Here is a 13,303-nt window from a genome sequence, read left to right as displayed (position 1 = left end):
ATGGAGTGTGTTCCTGTGGGGACTCCAACAGAGGAATCATCCACATGTAAGGCTACTACATCCTGCTTGCCCTCAGAGAACAGTGGTACATTTCATGGCATCATGACACAGTGTGTTGCGGAACCCAGCACAAAGAGCAGTGCTTTGTTTCAAAGTTGCAGCATGTCTCTCTCCCCTCTTCCAGTTTCCGCAGATCCAGCACTTCTACATCACCCTGCCCCCCCCCCCCCCCCCCCAAATCTTCTCTTCTTTGCGGGCAGCAGCAACGGCCAACCCGGAGCCTTTCCTCTGCCACAAACCCGCCCCTCTGCCACAACATCCTATTTATGCAAGGGCGAGACACAGAAGAAGAAAGACTCCAGGTCTACCCAGGCAACTTGTTCTGCCTGCTGCTGCAAAGTAGTTAAGGTCCGACAGAGATCCTGCAGCAGGACAATGGAGAGGTGCTGGACTGGTGGGGAGGGTGAAGGTGCTGGAATGGAGGGGGAGCTGAGGAAAGAAGAGGGAAGGTACTGGAATGGAGGAAGCAGCTGAAGAAAGAAAAGGGAAGGTGTTGGAATGGCGGCAAGCTGAAGGAAGAAGAGGGAAGATGCTGGAATGAAGAGGAAAGGTGCTGGAATAGAGGGGGCAACTGAAGGAAGAGGAGAGAAAGTGCTGAAATGGAGGAGGCAACTGAAGGAAGAAGAAGGAAAGTGCTGGATGCATGGGGAACAGCTGAGGGAAGAAGGAGAGGTGATAGATTTTGGGGGGGCTTAGAGAAGAAGGAGGTGTGATGAATTCATGGTAGCAGCTGAGGGAAGAAGAGACAAAGTGCTGGACTCACAGGGAGGAAGCAGAGAGAAAGAGAGATGCTGGGCTCAAGGGGGCACTGAAGGAGGAAGAAGGAGAGATGCTGCAGCTGCAGGGGGAGGGGGCAGGAGAGGAGGAAAATGCCAAACTGTGGAAAGAGAGAGAGAGACATCGATCTTGGAGTGAGTGGGATACAGAGAAGATAGATGCTGGACCCACAAGAGATGTGGCTACACAAACCTCCAATGTAGTGCTACTTCCCAGGTTGCACATAGCAGCTTTCAAGTCCAGTGCGCATTTCACCACTTACACAGCTCAGGAAGGAGCACAAAAATCGGGATTTGCATAGCTGCATCTCCTGCCGCCAGGCTGGGTTTCCTGTGGCTGCTCTCCCCTGCGAGCTGCTGCCCTGTTGAACATTGACGTTTCATTTCTTTGGGGGGAGAGGAGACAAGGGATTGCTAGACCACAGTGGTAGAAAGGGAGGGAGAAGGAACAGGAAATGCTGAACCATAGGAGTGGTGAAGATAGGGGACAGGGAGAAGCTGAACCATAGGGGTGGAGGAGAGAGAGAACAGAGATACTTGGCTACAAGTGTGAGTGGAGAAAGAGAAAGGGGAAATGGGACATGATACACTGCCTTTCTGTGGTTTTTGCAACTACATTCAAAGCAGTTTACAAAGTATATACAGGTACTTGCCCAGACTCACAAGGAGCTGCAGTGGGAATCGAACCCAGTTCCCCAGGATCAAAGTCTGCTGCATTAACCACTAGGCTACAAATGCTGGGCTACAAACATGTGGAAAGATTGAGGCAGGGGAGATGCTTGGCATGGTAGAACCATGAGGGTTCTGAAGGAGATGAGTGAGAAGAGGATGGTGAATACAGAGGTTAGAAGTGTAGTAATGGGGAGTGGGTGAAAGAGAAGGGAATAGAAAGCAAGGAAAGAAGTGAAAAAGAATAACTAGGGTGTGAGAGGAGGAGAAAGGAGAAGTGAAATATAGGTGGAGGACTTAAGAGTGAGAGGGTGAAGTTTGAGTGGGCAGACAGAAAAGAGAGCAAGAGAAAATAACCCAAGGTGGATGAAGTGAAGGAATGGAAGAAAAAATACGAAAGTAGAGAAAGGACAAATGGACAGCACTCACTGAAAAGAAAGCAGAAAAGAGAAACTTTGACCAAAATACTTGGAAAAATAAAATGCCCAGACAACAAAGATTGAAAAAAAGTATTTTGAATTTATTTTGCTTTGGGAAATGGGCATCATGGATGTCTTTGTCTTTTATTCAGTACAAGAGAAATGCATTTCTGTTTTTATTTCTCCTACATTGTGGTACATGCCTAGTTTGACTTCTCGTGAGGTATTCTGTTTGCATGTAGTTTCTGTGTAGAACTCTGTAGCAATCCCACTTGTTCTGTTTTACCAGTAGTAGGTGTACTGGAGTACTAGGGCCCCATATAATAATTGTAGTGCTGCTTGTTTAGGTAGGGTTCATGTCTGAATCATAGGAATTAGTGTTGTATAGTAGGTTTGCTCCTTGTATTCTGAGTTAGAATTTTTTCAGGTTTTGTACTTCACAAAATGCTTGGTAGTGAAGAGATTTATGTTGCTATTACTCAGATAACATGAGAACCAGAATTTTTTATTTTTCCGGTATAGTAACTTCCATGGAGAAAACATGCTAGTTATGATCTGCACCTGTGGTTGGGAGATAGTTTTTTTGTGGATGCAGAGCATGTTTACATTTAATTCATAACTGCCATACTGTAATCAGACCAAAAGTCCGTGAAGGTCATGTATGCACTGTGTCACGTATCCATCAGGTGTGTCCCGGCTGAAAAAAAAAGGTTGAAAAACCACTGTTCTAAATCAGTTAGACAAATACTTTAAATGAAATAGCAAAAATTATTCATACAAGATGAAGACCTGGGACCATTTCAGTGGTGTAACTGAACCATAATTGAAATAATAAATCTTCAACTAATTCCCTCTCCACAGGTGTACTCTCTATTATACTATTCTATTATTTGAATATCCTTCAGTATACTCATATCTTACAGTCTACCAATATTACTCTCCTGGGGGGAATTCTGTGCAAAACTTTTGAAAATTCTGCATTATTTGTTGTGTTTTTCCACAGAATTTCCCTATCCTGATGTCTGAAATTCCTTCCTGTATTTTCCCTCCTCAGGTTCCAGTCTCCTCTGTTCCACCTCTCATTCCAGTTGCAATTCTCTCCCTTTAACTCTCAGCAAGATCCCTAATTCTGTCCACCCCAAATTCTTCTCCCACATGCAATTCCCCAAATCTCTTACTCTTTCTCCCCCCAGGCACACCCCCCCACCTCTCATTCTTTCTCCGCCTCTACCCAGCTATTATTGTATCTCCCCCCTCCATGGCATACCTTCAAGCTTAACTGGCTCGCTCCACCCCCCCCCCCCCCCGTCTCCACAGCATCCTTACTTGCTCTGCCCACCATCTCCATGGTACTCTCTCATGCTCTGACCCCCCTCCCATCCATGATACCCTCCCCTCCTACTCTGTCATCCCTAATCCATGGCACCCTCCTCATGCTCTGTCACCCCCAATGCATGGTACCTCTTCATGATTCCCCCCCCCCCCCATTCATGGCACTCTGAGCATCAGCTGCTCTGTCTCTCTCTCCTCCTCCCCCCAAAAAAAAATTAAAAAAGGAGGAGGTCACTTCATCCTCCTCTGCCAGTTTACACCTGACTATTTAGGTGAATCAAGGGGCTGTAGGGAGGTCCAAGCAGTTCACCTAAACAGTCAAGTGTAAGCCAGCTGAGGAGGAAGTGACCTGATTTGTAGTGGTTCACTTCTTCCTCCTCCTGATGTGCATTCTCTGTGGGGGAGGGGGAGAGAGACTGAGAATAGACCTAATGATGGCACCATTACAGAATTTTTGATGTTCTGCGGGGTGGGGAATTCTGCACAGATTCTGCGCTACACAGTTCAACAGAATCCTCCCAGATTACAGCATTTCCTTCTTTCAATATGGTTATTTTGAAAGATCTATCCCATATTTTAGTGAAGTTTCCTGTTTTATCTTCTCCTGTGCTATCATTTGTTCAACAGCCCAAAATTCCTTAAATAGGCCCATGTCTACATTTTTTTTTTTTATTAATAAATTTCCAAATTTCTTACAAGCATATCACTTGTTACAGAAAAACAGCATAATACAAACGTTAAAGAAAATAATCAAAGGAAAATTTTACATGCTTCCTTAGACCTCAAATTGAAGGGAGAGTTACAGTTTAGTGGAGTTTTATACAGGTATATTAGCACAAATATAAAAAAAAAAAAAAAATGCGGTTTAAGTGTGTAATTCGTCACATATCATTTAACTAATTCTACATTAAGCTGTTTCATATCCAGAAAGGATTTTAGCTGTTCTGAGTCATAAAATACATACTTTATCCCACTATACCTGACCAGACATTTGCAAGGGTACACTAACAAAAATGAACCACCCAATTTGAGAACATCCTGTTTCAATGCTAGGAATAATTTTCTACGTTCTTGGGTTACTTTAGTAACATCTGGAAATATCCATATTTTTGTTCCATAAAAAGGAACCTTTGAAAATTTAAAGTATAACTTTAATATTGCATTGAGGTCTTGTTCGAATACCAACGAAACCAAAAGGGTGGCTCTTTGCGGAACTATTTCAATAGATTGTTCTAGAATTTCAGACAAATTGTTAAAGTCTATACCATCCAATCCTTCTTTTTTTCCTTCTTTTCCACCTGAACTTGTCGGAAGATAATAAATTTTATTTATAGGAGGAATAAGTTCTTGAGGCATTTTCAAATTTTCTTGTAGATATTTTTTAAATAACTCAATAGGCATCTTATCAGGAATTTTGGGAAAGTTCAAAACACGGAGGTTTAGTCTTTTATTGAAATTCTCAATCTGTTCAATTTTTCTATGTATTGCCAAATTATCTTTTATCACCGTCATTTTAAAGTCTTGCAATTGATCCATATCTTTTTTTAAATCTTTTACTTGAATCGTCAGGTCTTCTTTAACCGTTTCTAAATTTTTTGCCATGTCCTCAATTTTCAAAGACAAAGTATTTACCTTTTCTGAAGCATTTTGAAGCGTAGAGTCCATTTTACTCAGCTTTAGCCAGATCTTCTCTAGATTAACCTCCGGAGTTGTTATGGGTCCTTTAAATCCAAGGACCTCTCTCTCCTGGCTACTTTCCTGTGGCATGGGTCCTCCATCTGCTGGCTCCTTGTTCCCCATATTGGGCTCTTGGATGCGTGCTCCCCTCACCACATCTGTAGCCGGACACGGAGGGCATTTAGAATCGGGAGGCGGGGATAAAGATGTTTCTAGGCCCATCAGGAGCTCCGCTCCACCGGTTGCCCCTGCTGCAGGCGACCCCGTCTCTTCTCTCTGTGACGGGCGCGTCAGGAAGCGGACCATGCTGCCCCGAAGTGGAGAAGAAGAAGCTGCGGGCGGCGGTGGAAGCCTCACGGCTCCTTTTCGTTTTGTATGCGGCATTTTGAAATGAAGGAATCTCTTCACCCTCGAGCAGCAAGGAGCGGTTTCGCCGAACGCGCTCACACTTCCGCCATCTTAGGTAACGCCCCCACCCTGCCATGTCTACATTTTTACATTACTTATATATTTGGGAGGCAATTTTATATAGTACATGTGAATTTCATTAATACTTGTACAGCAAGGGATGACTCGCTTCACCTAACATCTCAAAGCTCAAGTTACAGTCAAATCAATACTAACTCTTACATAAGTAATGCCATACTGGGACAGACCAAACATCCATCAAGCCCAGCATCCTGTTTCCAACAGTGGCCAATCCAGGTCACAAATACCTGGCAAGATCTCAAAAAAGTTCAATACATTGTACGCTGCTTATCCCAGAAAGAAGCAGTGAATTTTCCCCAAGTCAATTTAATAATGTTCTATGGACTTTTACTTTAGGAAGCCGCCCAGACCTTTTTAAAACCGCGCTAAGCTAATCGCCTTTACCACATTCTCTGGCAACAAATTTCAGAGTTTAATTGCATGTTGAGTGAAGAAACGTTTTCTCCGATTCGTATTAAAGTTACTGCTTTGTAGCTTCATCACATGTCCCCTGGGCCTAGTATTTTTGGAAAGAGTAAACAAACGATTCAAATCTACCCATTCCACTCCACTCTATTTTATAGACCTCCATCATATCTCCCCTCAACCGTCTTTTCTCCAAACTGAAGAGCCCTAGATGCTTCAGCCTTTCCTCAAAGGGAAGTCATCCCATCCCTATCATTTTTGTCGCCCTTCTCTGTAACTTTTCTAATTCCACTGTATCTTTATGTAAAACTTTAATAATCTATCCCTCATACAATCTATAAAAGAATATACTATTACGCACGTGCATGCATATATGACAAAATTCTGCCAATGCACATATTTATAGAACAGTGCTTATCTGGTATTATACAGGTAGGTGAAGCATAGGTGGGACTCAAAATTTACTCAAGAAACTTAGGCGGGCTCACACCAGTTCTATGGCTGAGTTAAGGGCTCACACCTAACTTATAGGTACATATTATCACAGTTAAGCTAAATATTCTATAAAGGAAAATAATTGCCTGGGTTTTTTTTTTCTTTTTTTATGAAATAGGTTCCTACCAGGCACCTAGTTAAAGAATCACCCCTAAATGTCTGGTTCCACTTATCCACTTCCTTTCATATGTTTACAAGACATTGTTAGCAGATCACTCACTGGTATGCTGGAGAGGGGAAGCCCTGATGCCGTATAAATTTCCAGCACAGGCCTTAAACTGGAAGACATTCCTTTTGCAGAGTAATTCTTAAGTAGAGCTGTAAAAGAAGACAGAGAGAAAGTGAGAGTCAATGTAGAAGTTAGGAAAATAATCGGACTTTGTAGTAGAAGCTGAAGTCTTAGAAACAGTAGACATTACATCATATTCAGACTTAAATTTATGTTTATACAAATACCAATCTGAGCACGTTTCATCAGGTTACACAAGAGAGACAAGTCAAGTCAGTCCTGATTTTGCTTCCAAAACTCTGGCCATTTCATATACATGTTAAATACAAGGACGTTTTCTCTTATATTTGGTTGATCTGTTATTTACTTTGACTTTGTTTTTTTTTGTTTTGTTACATTTGTACCCCGCGCTTTCCCACTCATGGCAGGCTCAATGCGGATGACTTGAGACCTGGGTAAATGTTAATATTAAATTCATGATTTTTTTTGTATTTGTTTTTAATCTACGAGTATATTATGTACTTATTTATTTATTGCATTTGTATCCCACATTTATTTTCCCACCTCTTTGCAAGCTCAATGTGGCTTACAATACATCATGAATGGTGGAAATATATTAGAAAATAAACATTTAGTGTTACAGAAGGATCTTGGTCAAGATGATATTAGAAATACATGCAGATAATGTAAGATAGTCCTGAATATATGTGGAGGAGTTGTGTGTATTCACATTGGTTGATCTTTGTGGTAAGCTTTGTTAAAGAGATGGGTCTTCAGTAGTTTGCGGAAGTTCGTTAATTCATGGATCATTTTTATGTTGCACGGCAGTGCGTTCCATAGCTGTGTGCTCGAGTAGGTAAAGTTTGACGCGTGCATTAGTTTGTATTTTAGACCTTTGCAATTAGGGAAGTGCAGATTAAGGAATGTGCGGGATTATCTTTTGGCATTCCTGAGTGGTAAGTCTATCAAATCTGACATGTAGGCTGGCGCATCTCTGTGAATGATTTTGTGAACTAGGGAGCCTATTTTGAACGTGATGCGTTAAATGGGAGCCAGTGTAGTTTTTCTCGTAGGGGTTTAGCATTTTCATATTTTGTTTTACTGAATATGAGTCTAGCTGCAGTGTTTTGGGCTGTCTGAAGTTTCTTGATTATTTGCTCTTTACAACCAGTGTAGGGTGCGTCGCAATAGTACAGAAGACTGAGCACCATTGATTATACCAGGTTACAGAAAACAGTCCTTGGGGAAAAAAGGTCTTACTCTTTTTAATTTCCACATTGAGTGGAACATCTTCTTGGTTGTGTTTCTCGCGTGGTTCTCGAGTGTTAGGTGTCGGTCGATGGTAACTCCGAGAATTTTTAGAGTGTCTGAAATTGGAAGGTTTGGTGTGTTAATGGCGGTGAATTTGTTCTTGTTATGTTGAGAGGTGAGTATTAGGCATTGAGTTTTTTCTGCATTGAGTTTCAGCCGAAATGCATCCACCCACGAATGCATGATCTGGAGACTTTGGTTGATGTCATTGGAAATTTCCTTTAGATCTTGTTTGAATGGGATGTAGATCGTTACATCATCTGCGTATATGTATGGGTTGAGTGTTCTGTAGGGTAACTAAGTAAATGTAACAAGTTACTGCACTTAAGTGTTGTTACTTTTACTTGTACAGGATAACATTTGTTATTTTTACTAAAGTAATAATTTCACCAAGTTTTACTACTTTTACTCAGTTGCTTGCAGTTAAAAGTAAAAAAAATAAAAGCAGAATTGAGATGTAAATGACGATTCCACAATAAACCTAATAAAACAGCAAAACCAGGAACAGGATTTTGCTATTGCAAACCTTGTCATGTGAACAGTGAATTTTCTCATCTTAAATTTTGCTGTTTAGTTTATATAGCCTACGAGAACAGTGGACTTGCCTGTATTTGTTGAATTGGTTACTGGTTGTCAGCCAAACAGAAAGTGATGAGTTGGGTCACTTTAAAGCAGAGATGAAGCTGAAGCTTTTAGCAATTCTTGATAAACAGATATGTGTCTCTACAATAGACTGCTAGTTATCCCATGGAAAATTTTACAATGGGGTGACTGTTCATCGGACTGATTGACTCTTTAGACAAGAACTCTGCTTGTCTGGCCTTAAAACTGAAGGGTTCCCACACATTTGACATTCTTGCCTCACTTCTCAAAGATATTCAGTGTGCCATCAGATGAAAAATTATTAGAACAACAGACAATGATTCCAACTTTGTGACAGCCTTCTTTGTCATTGGACAGTTGTGAAAGCCTTCTTTGTCATTGGACAGCAAGACAATGACAACAAAGATGAAGGTGAAGATGCAAGTGATGAAATCAGACAACACTACTTCTAATGCAGATGATCATTTTTTATTTTTATTTGTTACATTTGTATCCCACATTTTCCCACCTATTTGCAGGCTCAATGTGGCTTACATAGTAACGTAGAGGCGATCGCCAGTACCAGTGTGAACAAATACAGAGTGAGGTTGTGATAGAGTAAAGGTCAATGTGTGAGCATTGGGAATCGTAAGGAGGAAGAGTTAAATTATGTCCAGTTCCACCATTGATTTCGTCATGCCACCAAGTTAGGCATTTAAGTTGGATCGTTAGGGTATGCCTTTTTGAACAAGTTAGTTTTTAGTAGTTTCTGGAAGTTTAGGTGGTCATATGTTGTTTTCAAGGCACTTGGTAATGCGTTCCATTACACCTACCTACGCCTACCTCCCAACGCTCATTTCCTTCTGCACCCAATCCCTCCCATGCTCTATTTACTTATCCGTTAACCCCATTATTTTTGCTTTTACTACAAACTGTATATTCTTCTTCATTGAACCATGGTATTGAGTTCTTTCTGTGTGAGGTTCTGGTTTGGGTTGGAGCAATATTGTCTAATATGGATCTGCATCTCTGGTCCCAATCTAGGAGGAATTGGCTTGTATCTGCTTTTATTGTCCATCCGTTATAGTAGATCTGTTGCCAGAATATTCCCGGGTCTATTTTTCCTCTTGTGTTGTAGGTTTTTCGTTCTAGTTTGTTCGATGATTTTTTCGTTCGCCATTGGAGGGAAATGTTTGCTTTATAGTGGTCAGACCACGGTGCCGGTGTCCATTTTGTGTCTGTTAATATAAGGTTTGAGTTGGGATCGAATTTGTATGTGATGATGTCTAGTGTGTCTCCTTTGATGTGAGTTGGCTGCATGTTTGTCTTGTGAAGATCCCATAGTTGTAGGAACTCTTCACATTCTTGGGTGTTTGTTGAGTTGAGATCCTCAAGGTGCAGGTTGATATCTCCTATTATGATAAGATTTGAGGTAGAAACATGAAGTGTGTTTGGGAATCTTGCCAGTTGCCTGGCGGTCGGTACAGCAGGATGGCGTTAAGGTGGTCTTGTAGATTTGGGTGGTTAATTCTTACCGAGGCGATTTCAAGTTGTGGCAGGATGGATTCGGCTGTGGCTGTGATGGTGAACTCGGATTTGTATATTATGGCTATTCCTCCTCCTCTTTTTCCGTTTCTTGTCCAGTGGATAATTTTGTATCCTGGTGGGCATAAATCTAAGATTATGGTGTCTTTGAGGTAATGAATCCAGGTTTCAGTAATGAATAGTAGGTCAAGATTGTCTGAAGTAATCCAGTCTGTTATAATCTCTATTTACTGCTGATCTGGCATTTACGTATCCTATTTGGATTGGTCGGTAAGGTTCAGTTTGGGAAGTGGGTGTATTGATTTTTATTAGTTGCCTGTTGTCTTGGTATCTGGTTTTGCTGTGTCCTTTCTTCTCTTTTCTCGGACCAGGTATTTGTTCAAGGCCCTTAGGTCTAGGATGGGATGCATCCCCCATTTCCTTTTGCACAAGGAAGTACCTGGAATAGAATCCCGGCCCTTCTTGCCCTGGTAGAACGGGCTCGACCGCATTGGCACTCAGAAGGGCGGAGAGTTCCTCTGCAAGTACCTGCCTCTGCTGGGAACTGGACTGAGCTCCCGGTGGGCAATTTGGAGGTTTGGAGATCAAATTGCTGTTTGTCCAACCTGTACATATTGTATTGCTTCTTTTTTATAAATTGTAAACCGTTCTGTCTTGCAGTAGCAATAAGATACGGTATATAAATTGACGTAAATAAAAATAAAATAAAATAAATAAATTGAGGGAGTATCCTAACCGGACTATTTGAAGAACCCACCGATCGGAGGTTATGAGAGGCCACCTTTGGTGAAAAAATTTTAACCTCCCTCCGACCGGTAGATTGTCCGGCACAGACACTTTGATAGCAGCTATGCTCAGCTGGAGCCAGTCAAAAGCCCATCCCTTGCTTTTGCTGGGGAGCTGCAGGGGCCTGTCTGGGCGCACGCTGTTGACGAGAACGAGCACGCTGGAGCTGAGCCTGAGAAGGCTGTCGGGAAGGAAGATTGTACCTACGCCTATTGTAGGCATAGGCGACACTCCTCCTTCCCCGGAAAAATCGTCTACCTGATGAGGTAGAGGCTGAAGGCGCCCGGCAGGAGAGATTGTCTATAGCGTTTTCCCGCTGGTGGAGCTGTTCGACCACCTGCTCAACTTTCTCGCCAAAAATATTATCCCCCCGGCAAGGGACTCCACAATCCGCTGCTGGACTCGATTATCCAGGTCAGATGCACGCAGCCATGAGAGTCTGCGCATCACTATACCCTGAGCAGCGGCTCTGGATGCAACATCAAAAGAGTCGTAAGCACCCCTGGACAGGAATTTACGACACGCCTTCAGCTGCCTGACCACTTCCTGAAAAGGCCTGGCATGCTCCGGAAAAATAGCGGCGGCAAATCAAAATTCTCGATTGTACCAAAATTAAAGGCATAAAAATGAGGAAACGCGTATGCGCGGCCTAAAAAGGCCACGACGGAAGCGAAAGAAAACTTAAAAGGACCAAAAACTAAGAAATAAAGGTTTCTTTTTTAAATATTTAACAGAAACAACGTTAAAGAAAAAGAAAACAAGGAAAAGGGAGACACAAAACTGAAAAATTAGTGAAGTCTCTTTCAGGGTGAACGGAGAGAGACCGCAAGCAGTCACTCCCTAACCGCGGAGAAAAAATAACTAAAGCGGGACTCTCGCGCAACGGGTGGGAAGATGGCCACGGTGTGCGCGCCCGCGTGCTCGAAGGCTCTAGTAAACTTTTTGTTGCTAGGAAGATTTTCCGTTCCTGGGGCTGCCGTGGACGTCACCCATCAGTGAGAACAAGCAGCCTGCTTGTCCTCGGAGAAAGTCTACTAGCATGTTTGGACACAAAATGGACTAACACTTAACTCACAGATGTATGGAGGCGGCCATGTGCATTGGTCAGAAAGGTTGGTGTGTACGGTGCAACAAGCATTCATGGATACTCGATTGCTCAGCAGAACTGGAGATGGGACAGTTGACGAGTGGGCCCTGCTGAGCTGAGTGGAGTGACTCATATGTGTGGTTGGGTGCAGTGCTTGTTCTTCTTGCAATTTCTTTTTTTTTTTAATCATTTTACTTAATCACATTCACATTTATCACATAAATGTAAGGGAAAACAGAAATTAATATTAAAAAAGAAAACATTTTCTCCCACCAATATATATTATATAATCGTCCACAACTGGGAGATCCAAGATCAGGAAAACAATCTCAAAGAAAATGAGAAAAACTCAAAATGGTTAATCTTACAATTCACTTTTTCTGAGGGAGGAAGGTTAATCGGTAATTGCAGCCGGTACAGTGGTAACTAAAAGAAGTTGCTGCAGAGGGTTCTTCATCTGTTCTTTCAACTTCACAAACTCTTGTAATTTCTTAGGTTCAACAAATAGGTAATTATTAAAATTCAAAGAAATAGAACACTTACAAGGGAATCGCTCTAGGAAGGTCCCACTTAGGGCAATGATCTTTGGTTTAAAAGCCAAGAGTTCACACCTCCTAGTCTGCGATTCCCCTGATAAGTCAGGAAATATATTTATCTTTGAACCCAAAAAACTATCAACATGTGTCGGATATACAATTTCAAAACATTATTCCTATCTAAATCAAAGGCGAAAGTCACTAGTAATATAGCTTTTCCAAAATATCACACATCTCTTTTCTGATAAAGAAGACTCTTTAGGGGGATGGAGCGGTGACGTCACGCTGTAAGATGGCGGCGTGAGTAAGGAGCTCTGCATGCCCAGTAAGAAAGATCACGCTTTCAAGCAACAGCGGTGATTTATTTCCCCCAGGTCACCTTTAAAACAAACGTCGGAAACCCTAACGAGTGTATTCATGGCGGGTAAAGAGTCAGCGGGGCCGCGTAAAACCTTAAAAGCTTTTTCCTATCAGCCACAGTCGGAGGGAGGCAAGATGGCGACGGGGCCGAGAGCGGCGCAGGCCACAGGTGTTACCCGGGAGGTTGAGAAAAGTGGAGCAGCGGGAGATGCGGATCTCTCGGTAAGCGAGTTCCATGCCCTCCTTATGGAGATACGAGAAGAAGTGAAAGGCGGGCGTGAAGATATTACAAAACTAGCCGCTGAGCTTCGAGGCGAATTAGCAGAGATGGGTCGACACGTGGCAGAGGTGGACGAGCGTGTAGAGGAGCAACAAGAGGTGTTAAGCACCATGAACACAGCCTTGAAGGAACAACAAGAAATCTATAACGCTCTCTTAGATCGAGTGGAAGATTTGGAGAATCGAGGTAGACGATCTAATATACGGATCCGGGGTATCCCTGAACGAGCAGAGTATTTGCAATGTGAAAAGATTGTGCAGCAGAT

General features: G+C 42.4%; 1 protein-coding gene across 1 annotated transcript in view; it reads right to left on the bottom strand.

The window, feature by feature from the left end:
- The window catches only part of VPS16 (VPS16 core subunit of CORVET and HOPS complexes), a 926,204-nt gene that overhangs the window by 841,695 nt on the left and 71,206 nt on the right, over positions 1–13,303 (bottom strand). The window contains 1 exon segment of the mRNA XM_030208841.1: positions 6,543–6,640. Within this exon segment, the coding sequence (XP_030064701.1) occupies positions 6,543–6,640 (98 nt within the window).

The sequence above is a fragment of the Microcaecilia unicolor genome, chromosome 7 (assembly GCF_901765095.1).
Source record: "Microcaecilia unicolor chromosome 7, aMicUni1.1, whole genome shotgun sequence".
NCBI classification, from domain to species: Eukaryota; Metazoa; Chordata; class Amphibia; order Gymnophiona; family Siphonopidae; genus Microcaecilia; species Microcaecilia unicolor.
The sequence above is the reverse complement of the archived record's forward strand: the minus strand, read 5'-3'. Positions and strand labels throughout refer to the sequence as shown.